The sequence below is a fragment of the Haliotis asinina genome, chromosome 9, assembly GCF_037392515.1.
Source record: "Haliotis asinina isolate JCU_RB_2024 chromosome 9, JCU_Hal_asi_v2, whole genome shotgun sequence".
In the NCBI taxonomy this organism is placed as follows: Eukaryota; Metazoa; Mollusca; class Gastropoda; order Lepetellida; family Haliotidae; genus Haliotis; species Haliotis asinina.
In genome coordinates, this window is record NC_090288.1 from 63,901,352 (window position 1) to 63,922,354 (window position 21,003).

The following is a 21,003-nucleotide window of genomic DNA, read 5'->3' on the forward strand; positions in this document are numbered from 1 at the left end:
GGAACAGTCACCTAAGAAGAAGAAACCCTTCAATGAATTGAAATCACTGCTGAAGAGGAACAGTCACCTAAGAAGAAGAAACCCTTCAATGAACTGAAATCACTGCTGAAGAGGAACAGTCACCTAAGAAGAAGAAACCCTTCAATGAACTGAAATCACTGCTGAAGAGGAACAGTCACCTAAGAAGAAGAAACCCTTCAATGAACTGAAATCACTGCTGAAGAGGAACAGTCACCTAAGAAGAAGAAACCCTTCAATGAACTGAAATCACTGCTGAAGAGGAACAGTCACCTAAGAAGAAGAAACCCTTCAATGAACTGAAATCACTGCTGAAGAGGAACAGTCACCTAAGAAGAAGTAATCCTATAATGAATTGAAACAATTGCTAAGAGAAATTGTCACAAAGGAGAAGAATGCCTTTAATGATTTATAATAATTGCTAAAGTGAAAAAGTGTGAGGAGTAACCCTTTAATGAATGGAGATGTTTTCCTGTCAGAGGGGAAGAGTTCTCACAATGAGGTGGGCTACAACTGTTTCATACTGAAGTCTGTGGTGAGCAGGGTGGCTGCTTGGGAGGAAGTGTGCATTTTAATTATGCCAGCTTAGATCACCAGCTTAGATCACCAGCATTTCAACAACATAGAGGGGATGATCATGTAATCAGTCCAGTCTACTCAATCACTATTGCTGTTTGGTGGAGAGGTCCCATGGGTGTTATGTAACTATGATGTACATACTCTCATCCACAGACAAAATCAGCCATGTGAGATAAGCCGACAATCAACAATACCAGTGAATAGAGTCTGTACAGATTTCATAGAACTGAGATAAAACATCCCAAGGTTTTAGTAAACCACTGGTTTCACTCATCTCTGTGAGGTTCCACAAAATGTACAACACTTGTTTCAAATATATTTTCAAGTGTATGGTTTCAGTAGAACATACAACATTGACTTCACACATCTCTGTTAATGTCTGGTGAAATGTACAACACTGCCTTCACCGATGTGATTATAAGCAGCTGTGACGTGTAAATAATGAAGATGCCACAATGTCACATATTCCACTATTTTGACCAATCATTATGTTGAACACGCCATAATCAAAAATACATTTACGACACAAGCATCTCTCTCTCTCCAAGGCAACCATTTTTTGACAAGCATCAATATCGACCCTGTATTGTACATCAAAGTATATAATGAACAGTATTAGCAGTCTGAATTGTGAATCAGCTATTTGGAGGCAACAATTTTCTTCATGGAAGTAAGACTTGAGAAGGTCAAGATTCCAGCCCTGACTTTCTGGCAGTGTCCTCTTGCTTGCCCTTCCTTCACACTAATGAATATTATAATAGACAAACTGATACCATCAAACAATTTACTATGATTACCATTATGTCTCTTTTTATGAATTTCCTAATGTTCTTCAGAGGAACCTGGTGTTATCTGGCAACATGGCTTTCAACTAGATTAGAAAAGAATAATTTTTTATAGAAAAACAACCAGTTACCTAATGCATTCATAACTATATTTTCATGTCTTTCATCTTCCACTTTGTAATAAAGAAAATCAATGGAACAAAATCCAGAAGAATAAAAGTGGCAAAAATGTCCATCGTGGTAAGCATTGACATTCCATCACATCAATACTGAACAGAGTGATTTAGTTCAATACTTGTTTTTAATGTTAATCTTGCTGAAAGTGTGAAAACCTTTTACCATGGAGATAGTTTGGATACATTAATGAATTTGTACAGCATACTTCCAGTTAATAACTGCTCAAAGGTGCTTAGACAATGGAGAGATTATATCATCCCAGTCACTGGACACTTGGACACTCACTTTACATTCTCAACTCCCTAGGGAGAATACAACTAGACTGTGAGGTGCTAGAAAGCTAACAGTCATATTGGTATTTCTTCCTGCTGGTTTCCCTTCCTCTGTGGGGAGAACTGAAGCATGTTTTGAAAAAAAACCCTCTTGCACATGTCTCTGTGTGTGTAGTGGTGGTCAGGGTGGCAGCAGCAAAGCGCTCGAAATCCTTGTGGGGTCAGAATGGCTACAGTCACACATGCAACTGCCCTTAGTTTGTCTCACAGTCCCTGAACTGTGTTATTTTCCATTCCACCCACCCTTTCTGCAATGCTAAAGGTCTGCATGAAGCAAGTCTATATTTTCTCTGGTTCTGAATCTCCAGACACACTGGGGCTTCTTTTCAGTTTAAAAGCAAGGGTTTGGTTCTATCACACATATACACATTCAGACATTAAGTGTCAGTCTAATCTTCTCTTTACAACCAACATTACTCCAGTCTGGTGACATGTACTCTGCATACAGGCGCTCTGGCCACCGGAGGATGGAGCAACTGGAGGCATTGTTACATTCTATGGAATATCACCATATGTGCATATAAGGACCTTCGGCAAAACTCATGGACAGATTTATGACTAATGACCTGTACAGACAGAAATAAAACATGACATCTACAGATAACTGCACATACATCGTCCAGCAGTTCAGGATATTGTGAGTCAAAAATAACCTGATTAACTAGATCGACATAACTTATTATTTTGAAGCAGAAATCACAAAGACTGGACAGATGTGGTGACTGACATCTGCCACAGGATGAAGGGTTATGTGGTCAGATAGACAGATATCAATGTTTGTGTGACATAAAATGACACAACTGAATTCAAAGTTCTTACTTCTGTTGTTTCCAAATAAGTTTACAATTACAGTTTACCTTACAAACTGATCATATATTTTTTGTTTATGGAGAATCTTTTGTCTTTGTGTGAAATCAACTTCAACTATACCAGTGTAAAGTGAACATTGTATGCCACAAGTCCAAGTGAACAGCAGTTCATAGTGACACCGGACAGACTTACAGCTAATGTTCTGCGAAGACCTGCAGTGTCTGGGGGAACATCACAGTTACTGACACATACATGTCATTGTATACAAAACTTAAGTCTTGTTGCCATGTTTAATACCAATATATGGATGACAATTTTTTATTTAATGGACTCCCTTATCACTTCATTAATGTGTATGTAGGTACAAAACCCAGACAGCCATAAGTCTTCAGTCAGAATTAGAATCTACTGTTCCTCCAGCTCATAGCAAACAATTTACTTCAAAGTAATCTCAACATTTTTTTGGCAAAGTATTTCAAAGGCAAACTTTCTTTCCTTTGTTTGTAAAGCTTTCAAAGAAGCCTGAAAGTTCCACTTCAGTTACAGAAAACTGCTTCAAAGACATGTCTCATAAATAATGTTTGAAAGTGTCAAGCCTCAAGATGATACAGCAATGGCTACATCTTGCCTCGCTGGGCACCTGGATAATAACCTTCCTGCACATTAGTAATGTTCATTTCAACACACACTGAAATAATTTAGACAAGAATGAAATTCTCACTGAACTGTTTCCATCTTCTTGGCTTCACACATCAGGTATTCATGTGTTCAATGTCTTGCATACACACCTGAATGAAAACTCTGTAGATGTTAATGGATTAGGACCTGTGAAGAGTCACAAAGGTATGTACATATGATTTTCTATAGGACTTAAGTCACTCAGCAAGTCCCATCCCTGTATAATTCAAAAGAGATGAATGTTTTACAAAATGAGATTATGTATATTTTACAAAACATTAGCAAAGCCTTAGTCCATGAATAATCTTGAAATACATTACTGGTACAGAGACAGAAAGCATTTGCAAGATTAGTTAGCAGGATCATATGTCATCCATATTCAGCATGTTGTCATCCATGTTGTCATCACTCCAACACAAGGATTGTGTATGTGTAAGTCTGATATGTGGCCATACTTACTTCACATTTTACTGAACACTATATTTATCACACACAGAGTACTGTATTTATAATCATACAGAATACCCATATTTATCACATCATATTGAATACTGTATTTATCACATCATACTGAATATTCTATTTATCACATGTCACAGAATACTGTATTTATCACATCAAACAGAATACCCATATTTATCACATCATATTGAATACTGTATTTATCACATCATACTGAATATTCTATTTATCACATGTCACAGAATACTGTATTTATCACATCATATTGAATATTGTATTTATCACATCATACAGAATACTGCATTTGTCACATCATATTGAATACTGTATTTATCACATCATACAGAATACTGCATTTATTACATCATATTGAATATTGTATTTATCACATCATACAGAATACTGCATTTGTCACATCATATTGAATACTGTATTTATCCCATCATACAGAATACCCATATTTATCACATCATATTGAATACTGTATTTATCACATCATACAGAATACCCATATTTATCACATCATATTGAATACTGTATTTATCACATCATACAGAATACTGCATTTATTACATCATATTGAATATTGTATTTATCACATCATACAGAATACTGCATTTATCACATCATATTGAATATTGTATTTATCACATCATACAGAATACTGCATTTGTCACATCAAACATATGATTGATGATTATGAGTGAATTCACTGGGGCACAGAAACAGAAACTGTTTTTTAAAACTTCAGAAAACAGTAAGTTATCATTGAGTTTGCTACTAGCTGAGTTATGGTTTTATCTGCAATTTGATTGCTGTAGCAATTTAAGTTATGATGCACAATACAATCCCATAATTAATAACATTTATGGCTCTGGGAGCTCCATTTTGTCGTCCAGGACCCATGAAAATTTAGAGTGTGAGTTAAAGGACACTCAGATACAGGACTCAAGGTATATCCCTGGTCTCACTTGAGGTAAGTCAGTTGGCTCAATACTGCCTCTGTACATGCAGCAGAAAATGGGTAACCAGTGGTACAATGTCCATACTTTGGTACGTGCTTAGAGCATGCCTGTGCAGCATGCAGCACTGCATAAGTGGTCTGATTATAATTATTATTTTATAACAATGAATGCTGCATTTGTCAGACCATACAATCTACTGTGTTGATCAATATCAAACGAGTGAGTGAGTGAGTGAGTGAGTGAGCGGTGGTTTAACACCATTTTTTAGCAATATTCCAGCAATATCACAGCAGGAGAGCCATTGTGTGGAGAATGTGAGGATTCGAACCTGGTGTAGTCTTTCCCTGGGGAGAATGTGAGGATTCGAACCCGGTGTAAACTTTCCCTGGGGAGAATGTGAGGAATCGAACCCGGTGAAGACTTTCCCTGGGGAGAATGTGAGGATTCGAACCTGGTGTAGACTTTCCCTGGGGAGAATGTGAGGAATCGAACCTGGTGTAGACTTTCCCTGGGGAGAATGTGAGGATTCAAACCTGGTGTAGACTTTCCCTGGGGAGAATGTGAGGAATCGAACCTGGTGTAGACTTTCCATGGGGAGAATGTGAGGATTCGAACCTGGTGTAGACTTTCCCTGGGGAGAATGTGGCCTCAATAATGCTAAACATTTCCCCAGGGAAGTTTTGTCCTAGGCAATTCTTAACACAGGGAAAGTTTGGGTTAGGCTAAATTACTTTTAAGAATTTGGAATTAGGGAATTGTGTTGTGTCAAACATGATTGCTTTTGTGTATCTCTTAGTACTTATGGCACAGAGATAGATATTGATACAAAACTATTCCTGTTGAGCTAAAGGGTTGATGTTTCAGTCAGACTGGTATTGAATTGACAAAACATCAGTTTTTCTCGAACTTCTTCGTTAAACATATTTCAGGATTTATTTTCACATTAATACAGTATTGCCCATCTTGAGGAGCAGTTATCTATTTTCCTGGTTGTTCAATCACTACAGCACTCTGGTTACAGACACATCACGCTTACATTTCTAAGATGAACATAAAAATGGAAACAAGAAGAAATAACCGAGTTACCCCTTCTGGTATAAGAACAAGGATGGGAAAGCAGTATCCTATAAAGTTGATTAAGTTTGGCCTGCTACAGTTCGTTATGGTGAGTTGATGACTTAACCACCGGTCTACTCCGCCACACCCATACATGCAGTAGACTACTGACAATGCCTTTCCAGCCTCTGTTGGAGCACGTGACAAGAACTTGTAAACCTGACGTCCACACACAACCAATGGATTCTGTAAACATGGGAGGCATGCGCTGTCCTCATTTTTCACAGCAAAGAAACATAACTTATGAAAACCGTCACTGAAAGCCTATAATGATTCCAACAAATTTACAAATTAAAAGGCAAATCCATCTACTACAAGTGTGTAGACATACTGCAATACTCACTCCCCTGAAGTCTGTGGTCTTGGCTTTCAGAACAGATTACCTTAAAGACGGACGGAAGACTTCGGGAAATGGAAAGTGTTGCTACATCAGTGTAGCTCAGCTGGGATGGTGTCATCTTTGTAATTCAGTGTTAAAGTCACTGTATCACAGGTTTTTCACTCAAATATGTAATTTGTGATTCAAAAGTCACTGGGTAGTTGCAGGCAGATTACCTTGCAAAATGTTCATGAAGGGCATCAGTTGAAACTGTGTATGGAAATTTTGAAAATTCTCAGGAGTGTTCCAGTTCAACTTACTAATGTTTAATCCCCACAGCTTCAGTGACTACACTGATTTAAATATCAGAACATGGAGGAAGGTTACACATGCAGGTTCTCAACATAATGCACTGGTCTCATCCAGATTGTGGACCGTAGATCAACTGGCAAATTCTGAATTACGACCTTAAATAGCTTAGGAGATGTCTTAACTAAAGTGTATTGAAAGAATCATGATTGTATACCAGAAAATACTTTTCTATTGAACCTTTACAAGAAGCACAACTTACTGGACTCAAAGGCATGTATCAAGAATATTATTTATACCTGTGTTGGGAGTTATTGTGTGTTTAATGAGTTTGGTTTTCCCAACAGGTGATATTCTAAAGTTCCTGATAACTTGTCTGACATCAGTAGTTGCCAAGGCCGTTCTACAAGTTAATTACAAAAGACAATCTGTCCTCCACTTCCATGGCTGGTGATGAGAGAGTCAGGTTTGTGCCTGTTAATATGCAAAGTTTAACAGCTAGGAGATTAAACTGAGACTGTTCAGACTTGAGCTCACTGCTGACCTCTCAGGTGGATTAACGGCAGTAATCAGCTTCAGGAATGATATACACCCACATGGACAACTGAGGAGGCACACAAGGATGGATTGGGTCAGTGTAGCACTCTCTTGTATGTTTCCACTTACAACTACTGCGGATCGTCAGAGGTGTTTTGTAAACTGGGATCTGTGGTTTCAGATTTGACTGCTTGTAACCCACGATGACATTTCCTTGTGCTGGGTCAATAATGGTTTCATCAGTGATTGTATTTCTGATATGTGTTCACACTTCTACCGGTTTAAACATCATTTTTTCACACTTCTACCCATTTCCACATATTTTCACACTTCCAGAATGTCAAGGTGGTAAAAAGACTTGTTGAACTTTAGCGAGTACGCAACCGAGCACAAGTTTAGCTAGTACACAACCGACCACAACTTTAGCTAGTACACAACCGACCACAACTTTAGCTAGTACACAACCGACTATAACTTTAGCTAATACACAACCGACCACAACTTTAGCTAGTACACATCTGACCACAACTTTAGCTAGTACACATCCGACCACAACTTTAGCTAGTACACATCTGACCACAACTTTAGCTAGTACACATCCGACCACAACTTTAGCTAGTACACATCTGACCACAACTTTAGCTAGTACACAACCGACCACAACTTTAGCTAGTACACACATCTAAGGTGCACCTGATGATACCAGTGACTGATATACGTTATTGCAATATTCAAGAGTAACCTTTTTGAGTAGTACACAGATATTTGAAGCAGTAATTACATTATGGCTTCTGTTTTATGTTCTGTTTCACAATGATTCAAACGTAACACTGACCCGTGAAGATTGGGTTAGAACTGATCTTCAGGAATGCATGCTTGTTCTGAGAGGCGACTAATGGGATCTGGTGGTCAGGCCTGCTGACTGGTCATTATATCACAACTGCGTAAATTAATGTTCATGCTGTTGATCACTAGCTTGCCTGGTCCAGACTCAATTATTTACAGACTACAGCCATATAGCTGGAATATTGCTGAGTGTGGCATAAAACTTAATTCACTCACTCAAATGTACCATTCAAATAAACAACTGTAAAGTTACCAGTTCTGACAACATTTACATATATTTAATACCTGGAAGTGAACCTTGGACTTCTGTAACTATGTAGTTGTTTTAGTGCTTTAGTGCAATGTGATATTTTCTTGATTCACTCTGGGTCAGTTCTTCCTGTAACAGGAAGCGAATATTTAGCCGATCACTCTGTGTGTGTATCAGATCACATTGTTTCAGTACTGCAGACACACTGGGTGGAAAGGGGAATCACGGGGCTGTTACTGTATGTCACACAACTCGGATAGCCTTGGGCTTCTGGTATCAGGATCCATGTTACTCAAACTGATAAAAAAATTTGTTTGATATCTCTTCATGTACAATCCTCTGGAATACCAAAATGTTTTGAATTGTTTGGAACATGGCTGTGATCAAATACAGACAAGGCCATCAATGCATTTTGGACAAAGAACATATTCTGTCATTATAGAATATTATTACAGATCCTGGATAGAGTGGCTGGGATATTGCCACATTTGTAATTAAACAATTTGACGCATATGTAATCAAACAAACTAAACATCAATCTCATATTAGAACATTCTTTTTCCAAAAATTGTTTGAATAACAGATAAAGTTTATGAAGTATCTAAGTGAGCTTCTGTACAATGACACATTCTCATTTTGAAGTGATAAGAAAAACACATAAACTTGAGTGAGTGAGTGAGTGAGTGAGTGAGAGAGCGATTTACTGAGTAACTGGATATGTAAGAACATATTATAGTTGCTCATAAAATTTGACCTGCAATTGACTTGGCTGTGCATGTGTGAATAAATAGTTTCCACAAGATCATTCACTTATATCTCAATGCTTCAACAAAATATATTTTGTCAGTATATATAAAAGAAAGCCATCTATTTATTTGAAATTAAGTGGACCAACAAAAATAAAATATAGTTTAATTTTTTATCCAAAACACAGTTTCTGTCTATTCCAGTATTATGTGGTATTTATCATCACAAATCCCTCACACAACACTATTCATCAGGTTTTGTTTTTTCTTTCAGGTTCTAAATGATCGGCAGGGATTTTAAAGTTCAAAGAATTTCAACTTTACTTCCTTTCGTCACAAGCTGCATCAACATTGGACATTGATTTCATGAGCAGACAAGAAGAGAGTCACTGTCACAGATACAAAAGTGGAGAAGAAATGAATATAGTTGCAGAAAGTGATTATGTTATGACAACAGCACTTGATCATGTGATGCTGGAGACACCAGCTGGTGTACACTGATAAAAGGTTAACGACAACTGTGGAAACTGAGAACATTCTGATACTGAAGCAGAACACTACAACTGAGCTGACTGCCAGAAGTTTTTGATTCCATGGAAGTTTGAAGCCAGCATCTCAAGATGAATGTTGAAGCATAATTCCAAGAAAGGACTGTTGCTTTGAAGAGGATAAATGTGAACTGTATTCAAATCAAAACATTTAAAAAAAAGTGAAAATACCCCATGCATCTTTAGACACAGGATATACATCCTGACCCACAATCACATTACCATCATATTTTCTTGGTTAAATATAAGAATCTTGCAGTGAATAAATTGAACAAACTGTGCTTCCATTACAAACAGTTCTACTGGCAATATCCCTGGGGCATTTCCAGAAAGTCTGCAGGATACTGATGTGTTCATGACTGACCAGGGCTGACCACAGACAAACACCATGATGAACATTATCAACACCACCAACAACGACACAGTGGGCAATCCCACAAAACATCTCCCAGAAGCAATCTTCATATCAGCCGAGGCTTTAACAATCTTGTTTGCAATTGTGGGATTTGCAGGGAATCTTTTAACAGTATTTGCAATTGTAACATCCAATCTCAAAACAAATCTGAACAGTATTTTAATCGGCAATTTGAGTTTTGCCCAAGTGATCTACTGTGTCTTGATCCTGCCTCTACAAGCCCTCATATACCACTACCGAGACTGGATCCTTCCGTCAGACCTGTGTGTCCTCCATGCAGCAGTTCGATTCTGGCTGATTGGTGTCAACATGATGCTCCTGAGTGCTATAGCTTTGTACCGATTCCTTCACATCGTACATCCAACCATCTACTCCAAGTTTTCCAGCCGAGGGCCGTTTTTGGCGGTGGTAGTAATCTGCTGGGTGTTTTCCCTGTATTTCTGCATCACACCGATTATTGGAATATGGGGATCATTCTCATTTCAGGAGGCGATTCTTCAGTGTACATTCACCTTTAGTTCGAACAAGTCCCATAAAATAACCACAGTCACGTTAGGATTTGTGATACCGTGCATTTTTATCTGCTTCTGTTATGCCAGAATTGGATGCATGGCATACTTTTCCCGAAAACGAGTGACACGGACTGCCAGTCAATATCGGCGTCAAAAAGCTCAAAAAGATTCCCTTCGTCTCACTGGAATGATGTTGTTTATTTTCTGTGGATTTCTTCTAGGTACAACACCTTACTTTGTAAGCAATATTCTGGACCCAAAAGTGAAGTATCCCCTGCCCCACATCTGGGCTCCATTCATGGCCTGGCTTCTGTACTGCATGAACCCAGTCATCTACACCGTGATGGACAGAAACTTCCAGAACGCATACCGCAGACTGTTGACCTGCCAATTGTGTGTCAAGGGAGACAACTCTCAGAGTCTGAACCAAGAGACATCCTATGCCCACCGCTAATTGAAGGATGTGTGCACTCCATGACAACATGAGAAAATTGAACAGCCGTGATACATTGGGCCATGCTCCTTACACCCTCTCCTAACTGCAGGTCAATGACAGAAATACTACCAACAACTCTGCCAGATTAGGCCGTGTCCCAAGTTGCTTTGTGGATGTTAATTGTCAACCACAGGTGTCACTTTCCAGTATGTTGGGGCTGACTATATGCCCTATGATAGAACCAGTGTCTGATGTCTAGCATGATCGTCACTGTCTAGTATGTTGTGGGCATCCCTCTATGCCCTATGACGGAACCAGTGTCTGACTCTACCACAGATGTCTATGTCAAATACAATAAGGGTGCACCTTCTTTGCCCTAAATACAGTGTGTCTACTATCTGTTGTTCTGTAAGTTGGAAGGTATGTTTGAACCATTCACAAGAAAGTTAAGTCCTATGAAATATTTAGGCTCTCATGTACATCATACTTTCATGTGCTGAAGGCATTTCCCAGACAGTAGGAGGCCGGTATTGTGTCAATAGGTAACACTCTTATCCCATCCTGATAAACACGTTTTGTACAAGTAAATTGGTTTGTACAGGAACTACATCGACCCTATCAAATACCAAACACTTTAGGCTTGCTTCAAATAGGAAACAGCAGATCATCTAGTGTTACTGATGACAGATGTTTATATTACTGCCATAATTGGTTTACCAGTCTCATTCTTTAAATCTTTACCATCCTGTTATCTCAAGCGGATCAAATTTAGAAAATGCTTTTCACAATTAGTTTATCACATAGGAAGAAAGAAAAATGAGATGGATTTTATAACAACAGCTTGTATTGAAGCCTGAATCTAGACCATTATTGAAGATACCTCTTGTTCAGTTCCATTCTGTGGATGAAGGTCATCCCGCGTGCTGAATGGTACATAGTACTGCAGAACAGACAGTACTTATCAAAGGCTGCATGACTTGCAGTCCCTTCTGCTACAGTATGCACTAGTCTGTCAAAAACAACTAAATGTCATATGGTGCTGCTCTTTTTGTCTTGTTTCTGCAAGTTTTAGATATGTCATGTAAGCTGATCAGCACCGTAAAATATTGATATGTAATACTGTGTTTTTTTATGATTGTTTGGTATTTGTTATCTGAAACAAAACTTAAGAATGAAGATTTTTTGGATATCAACTTCTTTATGAGAGAACACAACGTTTCGGAGTTAATGCTTACTCCTTCATCAGGTGATGAAGGAGTAAGCATTAACTCCGAAACGTTGTGTTCTCTCATAAAGAAGTTGATATCCATAAAATCTTCATTCTTATGTATTTTCACTTCTAAATGACATTCAAAGACTTGAAACAAAACTGATAGCATCACGTGCGAATGCAAATCAGATCCTTGCTTCTCATCCAAAAAGAAATGAATATACATGAATCAATAGAATTTTCATTTTATTTTTCACTTTGATTTTGATCAACTTAAAATTATGTTTAGGAAACTTTTAGAGAGAATCAGGCAACATGAGGTTTCAAATGAAAGAAATACGTAACAAAATGCTCTAATGTAGTCACAACTGCCTGTGCCTGTCTCCGCTGCAGTCATGGTCAACATGCTACAACAAAATACAGTGTCACAAAGATCTTGAATATAAGATCTGATATATGCTTCGATATGATACAGGTGTTATGAACAGGTGTGTGTGTGAATACTGGAAACGGTGAGCAACATTGTAAGGTTAAATTGTATTACATACATGCTGACATATCTATACATATCATGTTTTGAATTACTACATAATACATACAGTGGATATGTGATATGAGCATAATACACGCTATCAACAAAACTCAATGATACAGGAAGGAGGATTATTTTTGTATTTTTATTCAATGTGGACTTTATATTGTACTTTAGCATGAATATGTTTCAATATATTTCATACTATGAAGGGTTTGATTTGATGTATGCATCATTTTAAAACACATAGAAAGGACGTGATGGGTATGACAAAAGGATGTGTACCTGATTTCTAGCTATTTCATAAAATGTGATTTTATTTTATAATTTGAAAAGAAAACTGACTAGAAATGTAATTTACTTTAGACTGTGCTGAATGGATGTGGAGGGTTAACCCAAGACAATATTCCTGCCTGATTAGAGAGTGTTAACATTTGTGTTTATTCTGATCCAACAATGTTATTAATTTAATCATTGAGAAAGTTTATAATGATGACACCCATGCTGCAGTCTCTTCTAATTGAATTGATTCACATGAATCTGAATGCGACATGAATTGAATGAAGGCGAGAGATTACAGTTCCTATAATTGGAAGGGCTGATATAACAAGACACGTTACTTTGAATACCCCTCCATGAAATCTGATTCTCCATAATTGCTTTCAAGGAATACATAAAAATTATTAATCACTGCAATTATGTTTTTTTACTATTAGACATTATCGGTGCATTGAAAGGAGCAATACAAATGAAAGTGTCACTTAAAGAGTTCTTTTAAAATATTTGACAATTCTCTGCATAACTGGATATATTTTGTAGAGTAACAAAACCAAAACAATTCATACATGAGAAACCAGTTTTGCAATATTGAATGACTTTTTGTGTTTATAGAATAACAGTAAGGTTCAAACCTTACTGTTGCTCATACCAATCTGTACTGAAATACTGTAAAAAAATATAGTTTCATTTCTCTTGGAACTTAACAAATATTTGGAATTTATACATTTTACCTTGAGTGGCATGAAACCCTGGTCTTCACCACAAAGAACTGATAAATGTGCTCTGATGGCGACACAAACATGACACGTGACAGGAAGTGAAATGTGTACAAACTATTGTCTTATCCTGAGTGATGTATGGTTACACAGAAACGTGTCTTATTACGTGTCAGTGGTCACATGCAGCAGGATTCCAGCGAACAGTCCTAACTGAGCTCCATTGATGATGACATGACACACATTCATGGCCTTGATCCCTTCCCTTACCTCATATAGAAATGTTGTTTTGTGATTGGCTCAGCCAGTCAATGTACTCATTATGTTACCTGCTGGAAATGAACTGTGGGAACTTGTTTGGTTCTTTGTGTTAGTAGTGTTTGAGGGTGTTGCCTAACTCTGGTATCCCTTATTATGATCCAATACCTGTGTTTGAGGGTGTTGCCTAACTCTGGTATCCCTTATTATGATCCAATACCTGTGTTTCAAATAATTCAAAATTAGCATTGAAGTTTTAAGAAAAAAATACACTGTTCACTGGTCCCTTGGGCCCATGGTCTGATGCACCACCCAAAAGAAGGTACGTCAACCCACGTCCCAATCATGACCATGAGCAACTCATGTTACTAAAACAGATAGCACAGTAGGGTAGCCAAGTGCCAAAGGTGTTTGCTTGTCACGCATTCTCCACAATGGTACATTGATGTGTGAAGCCCAATTCTGGTGTTCCCCACACTGTTAGGATGGTGCTGTAAGCCACTAACAGTTCCAAACAGGGATAACACAATCAATCACAATCACATGCATCCTGCATTGTCTTTAGTATGTTAAAATATGCGGAGATCATGGTGCTAATAAACACCATGTGATAAATATCTCCTGTCTATACTTCCTGTCAACTTGCTAAACAGTTCATTACAAATTGGTGCATTATAATCACATTTGTCACACCAGATGAAACAATGCTGCTTGATAAGTGATTCTCTAATTGATTATTCACTATATCTAAAAATGGTGTTCAACACAGGAATCTGCATGCAATGAAAATTTTTATTCTTGGCATTCTTAGCTTGAATGATCTGTTGAATGATCTGTTAAATGAAGTTGAATCAACAATGACAAAGTGCTGTTGACACAAAGCTAACATCACTGGAATAAATTCCTGAAAGCAACCCATGAATATTCCTATGGGGCGACACACACTCCAAGGCCAAGGAAAATTCCCAAGACTAGTCAGATTAATGACATTATCTGGTCTATTGGAAAAACCAACACACTTCCGTTGACATGCAATGCATAATAACAGCCTTATTAGCATGTCAAACAGCATGTATAAACAGGTATATACTCTGCCTGGACGTCTGGGGATGTGTGATAAGGAAATACCATAAAGTTCTTCTACACTCGTACAATAACTAAATAATGTTGTTTCTTCAAGTTTAACACATCTGTTTGCATATTCATCATCTTTCTGTCATTGGAATATATAATATATGCAGACTGGAATCATGCACTTGGTTCATGTCCTGGTCATATGCATGGCGTTTAATATGTATGAAGGCACCTGAACAACAGATTCTCAAGCTTTCCACCTTGACACCTTGTGGCCATGAAGGCAATGGAACCCTGACCTTCACCTTGGGGCATCTGGGCAATGGTTCCTGACGGTCTTGGGCCTCGCACTAAGAATTAGCATGACATGCATATCACTGTCCATCAAATCACGTCAGAAATCCTCGACATGAAGAACGTTTCATCATACAAACACTGAAAGTTACTCGGGAGCTAACAGATGACCCCTAGTTGTCTCCCCTTGAGAAATAACCAGGATTTCTGACATGATCTTCTATTTTCTGAAATTGACAAGGACTGTGAGCTATGTTACAATGGCACAGATAGCAGGGATCACACTGTTCTAAATGTGTACATTAATGGACTCTATTCCATATACAGGATGTGTTATTCCTGAACCATCTATCTTTGATAGGGCTCAGTCTAAGATGAAAGAGCCTTCTTTTTGAGATAAATGAGTTTTCATTGACTGTTTGTCATGGCTAAGCACTGTACAAAGCAGGGAACAACATCCTGCAGAAATACTGTGAGCGAAGTAAGCAGATAACAGGACTGAGTTAAATGTCATATGTTACACTGTTGTTACTGGTAAGTAATGGCCATATTACTGAGTGTCTTGATTACAAAGTGGCTGGTTTAGACTCCATTGTACAATAACCAAAGTTGATGAATTACTATGTATACTGAGTCCTCGCTGCATTTGAATATAGAGTCTTTATTTATGTTACATATTTGTTAATGTATATAATATGTACATGATATAAGAGAAATGACATATTTTGTTAGACATGAATTTGTTTGTGAAAATCCTGTGATTGTGTAAATAATTAGTGTGTCTTGTTATGAATAGAGTCATGTACATGCCCTCTACATGTGGAAGTGTTTTGTTGACAAGTTGCTTGTATTGTGTGGCACAATGTACAGTGAAACAATAAAGTGCTGTTATATCGACTGCTCTCAGGCAAATCTGTCAGTGAAATTATTTTTGGAAAAATGAAACATTGTGATTATTTTCTTCTTACTACAAGAGTGGAAAAATATTTAAAACAGGGGGTGGATAACATTGACCTTCAACAGGGAGTTGATAACAGTGACCTTCATCAGGGGGGTGGATAACAATGACCTTCAACAGGGAGCAGATAACAATGACCTTCAACAGGGGTGGATAACAATGACCTTCAACAGGGGGTGGATAACAATGACCTTCAACAGGGAGTGGATAACAATGACCTTCAACAGCAACACAACATCCTTACGCATTTGTGAGCAGCTTGTGTGTCTGTCAGCCCCTTGTTAAAATATCACCTTGCCCCGAAACCAAACTCCATCTTCCACATCACCTTCGTCAAAAACCTTCACAACAAAGTTAACAAATACTTGACACATGACCGTAAGTCAGTTTTACATGATGCAATGATGCATTCTGTCACATTTTTCTTCAGAAGTAGAGAAAAGTGTTAATTGATGTGATTGACTTGGTATTCTTGGTATTCTCTTGGTATTATTAGAAATTCTTCTGCAGCTCCTGGAAATGAAGTTCCCATGCAACTGAAATATACCCCTTCAGATACCAGTCTGAGTGGACCTAATGAGAGGTGAATTATTGTCAGTTACAGTTGGTGGTAACTCAGATGGTCGTCAAGATGCCTGCACGGTGTACATGCTGCAGGAGGATCATAAAGTGCCATGTAACAATTTCAGGCAAACAAACATTTACATGGAGTGCAAATATCTCATGCATGTTTCATGAAGTGTTCGATCAATGTCTAGCAAGTGATCAAACCTTGATGTCTACCGATTTCTATTTGGCTTCTAAGACATGACATGTCTAAACAGCGAGGTCAAACACAGCTTGAAGTCAGCACTGTGTTCGCCTTCTCACAACTGCCATTCGCAATCTAGATTGATTCCATGAAAACAGCATTAATTCAGCGTGTTAGTGAGTGGGTTGTGATTTATTCTGATGTTCCATTGGATTGTGACGAGGATATGACTGCTTCGGTAAGTTTGATTTGCTAAAAGCCAAAAGGAATATACTTGAGTGAGTGAGTGAGTGAGTGAGTGAGTGAGTGAGTGAGTGAGTGAGTGAGTGTAATTTTACGTTACAGTCGGTAAATAATTGAGTCTGGACCTGACAATCCAGTGATCAGAGGTATGAGCATCAATCTGCACAATGGTGAACCAAAGACATGTGTCAACCAAGTCAGTGAGTCTGACTACCCGATCCTGTCAGCTGCCTCTTATGACAAGTATAGTTGCCTTTTATGGCAAGCAGGGGTTGCTGAAGGCCTATTCTACCAGAGACCTTCACAGGTCAATTATATAAGAAGAAACACGCTTGAATGTGAACACTGCTATATAAGCATGAGTGAGTGAGTGAGTGAGTGAGTGAGTGAGTGAGTGAGTGAGTGAGTGAGTGAGTGAGTGAGTGAGTGAGTGAGTGAGTGAGTGAGTGAGTGAGTGAGTAGGAAGGGTGGGTGAGTGAGTGAGTCAGTCAGTGAGCTGCGATAGTGTTATGACAACATTTCAGTTATACATCTGGAAACCAGCTTAATACGGACATGATGAGATCCCTGGGCTAAAACAAGTAATATTTTATCCCACCTACCACAACTGTGGAAATGACAGATCCCTTGAAAGGATTCATGAACAAAACTTGTGTGGTTTCATCATGGCAATATGGATACAATAACCGCATTGTTGAGGTTTAACTGCAACTATTAATTATATCACCTTGGAAATAATCTTGTATGGCTTCCTGGCAGCCATAGACAGAGAACATTAATCCTGGACTGAACAACATAATCTACAACTTTCTCAACAACTCATTACAGACATGGAACATGGAAGCTGTCTTTGAGAGAGGGAACATAAAATTTCATTTATCCGCCATACGAAGCTCAGAGACTGGCAAGTTACCTTATTTAACATTGTTACACATTTGTCACGGTAATAGCAAGATAAAAAACATCGACAGGAAAACATACAAATCAACCCCTATAAGGAGAGAAAGAAGGAGTGGGTATTTTGTTTCTTATATTATCCTTTCATACTCAGATGGTATCAATGACTATAAGAACAACCGAGTAACCCAACAGTCATTGGTGATAGAATTGGTGAGATCATCTCTCTGGCAACCATCATCATCATCAGCACCATCATCATCACCATCATCATCATCTTCATCACCATCATCACCATCATCATCATCATTGTAATAGTCAGGTCGTCATCATCGACGACAGAGTAATGGTACCACAGTTCCGAGATCGTTTTGATGTTTAATATGTTCCTTAGCCAAGATTATTACCCGTTACACATACGTCTTGTATGTATATTGTAGTTGCAAGTTCAATTAATATATGTATATAACTTCGCAAGAACTAACAGTAATGACTAATGAGTAGTTCGAGAGATTGACTCGTATTGTCCCGCGATAGCCAGGCGATTACGTCATCAAAACATGTGTTGTTGATTCGGAGATTGTTTTAGACATTATATCTACGGAATTGCAAAGTAATATTAAGTACTACTTACTTAGACGTGTTCCCGGAAGTGATATTAACTACACTATATCCGTTTAAAGTAATGTCACGTTTTGTTTGTATATTAAATTGCATTGTTCTTGCTCTAACGTTCGTCGTCTTCTACTTTGTGTGTCACCGGAAGTAGAATGACATCACACTGCATACTCTCGTTCTAAAACGATTGGAGACATAACAGACTCAGCGCAAGTCGAAGTTTTATAGCAGGGATATTATTTCGGAAAGTTTACAGTTACATAGGTATTTACAGTTGAATTGAGTCTTACAGTTGAATTAAAATAACTACAGTGCGGCAATCTGGGCATTGCCTTTGTGCACCTTAGTTATCATTGGGGGATATAAAAAAAAATAATAGAAATTGCAGAAATAATATTTTTCTCTGGAATGCAGTAATGGACATGCTGTTAAACCAGAAAAACTTGAGTTCGCCTTGCAGCTGCCTATCGTTAAACTGAATTGCAATTTATGTAAAAAATAACAAACAACAGAGTAAAATTTTCATTGGCTTTATTATTTGTTACAATTTTCTTTTTATCCGTTTTTTTATATAATTTGAGAAACTGACGGTTGAGGTGGAGCAGAACATCCTGACAACACCGTTGCTCCACCCCCAACCCCTTACAATCATCACCACCACCACCACCATCATCATCATCACCATCATCATCATCTCAGTTAACATTATCATTACGATCAGTGCCATCATCACAATGATGACAGCGTCATAATGAGTAACATCACTGTCAGTTTCCTTGACCACCATCATGGCCTGTGCCATCATCCTCTTCACCATCAACTCTCTCTCCATGGACAACCACTAGTCAATTAATACTCACATGTAAATACCATGTTTATGACAGGATGATACAACAAAAAGCAGAGATTTCAGTCTGGATTCCAATCAATGACTTTACCCCAATGGGTCAAACTGATCTGAGGTCAAGTAATCCACTGATTCATAGCTGTGTGACATTGTTGTGAACTTGTTTTCAATCCACAAATGACTTCTCTGACAACACTCAAAATGATTAAATAATGCGTCCTCTTTCCTGAAACCTTCTCAATAGATCAATCTCCTTCAGTTCATCGTGACAGGTTTGTTCAAGATGGCCTCATTATTGTGATAACACTTTCAAAACTTCAATTTGATGTTACTCCTCTATGGCTGCTTAGTGGCATGGTTTCTTCCTGACAGTGTCACAGTCAACAACACCTGACTTAAAGGTGACCAACAGATAGAATGACAAGACACAAGTACAACAATGAGGTTACAGTTATAGAAGAATACCATGTAATGGTTTGGCTTGTTGGATTGCCTCAGCACATGTATCAAGCATTTTAAGTTCTGGACACCGTAACCTGTGAAGATCTGTCTGGTCTTCAGTAACCCATGCTTGTCATAAGAGAGTGGCCTCACTGACTGGGTTCACACATCATCATATCCCAGTCGTGTAGATTGATGCTCATGCTATTGATCAGTGGATTGTGTAGTCCAGATCTGGTTATTTATAGATTGCTACAATATTGCTGAGTGTGGAATAAAACTAAACTCACTCACTTAGTCACTCGATCTGGACACCATCTGGGTTATATCCTTTCATTTTGAAGATATATACTTTCATATCACATATCACCTTCTTTCATAATGTTATTTGAGTGATTATAGTGTGGAGTAGTTCAAGATTGGATGTCCCCAACGTGAATCTCTTCTCAATCACTACCTTCCCTGATAGGGCTTCCGGAACACACTGACATAACCAGAAAAGAACTGCTCAAAACAACATTCACTCACTCGATCATGCCTTGTAAATAAATTCTTGTTTACCCATGGAAGAAACATGGGCATCAGCATCACCAGGTATTGACATTCACTTGTAAATCCTTACAACCTCGGAAATTAATGTCATACTTGAAGTCCGACGATTCTGCCCTGACGCGACCCATACAGTTCCTGACAAGGAGGACCTGATCAATGTTCAGGTCAAAGCATGAGCCAATTAGACACACGACCTCTGACACAGTGTCTGTGGTTACAAGTGAGGTCCAACCACTTCCTGTGGGAAGGGAAACCTGCCTTTTCACACATATTGTTGGTCTACAGTCCAAACACTAGTCAGATGCAAGAAACGATCACTGTACTCCACAATCTGCCAGATCAATACATTCATAGCTAATATTGGCTTGCTGAGTGATGGTAATTGCAGTTGTATTGGCTCAAGGAGGGGTGAACCTTTTAACTTCCGTGACAGAAGACTCACTACATTAGGTAAATGGTAAAGAGAAACCAGGTGAACAAACCAGTGTCCACA

General features: G+C 38.3%; 2 protein-coding genes across 4 annotated transcripts in view; one reads left to right on the top strand and one right to left on the bottom strand.

The window, feature by feature from the left end:
- Positions 1-21,003, bottom strand: part of LOC137295653 (histone deacetylase 6-like) — a 264,274-nt gene that overhangs the window by 141,054 nt on the left and 102,217 nt on the right. The gene's annotated exons all lie outside the window — the stretch shown is intronic.
- On the top strand, positions 9,851-10,932 carry LOC137295654 (G-protein coupled receptor moody-like). The gene has a single exon (XM_067827119.1). It carries the CDS (start codon positions 9,866-9,868, stop codon positions 10,856-10,858), a length of 993 nt encoding a protein of 330 aa, XP_067683220.1. The 5' UTR covers positions 9,851-9,865; the 3' UTR covers positions 10,859-10,932.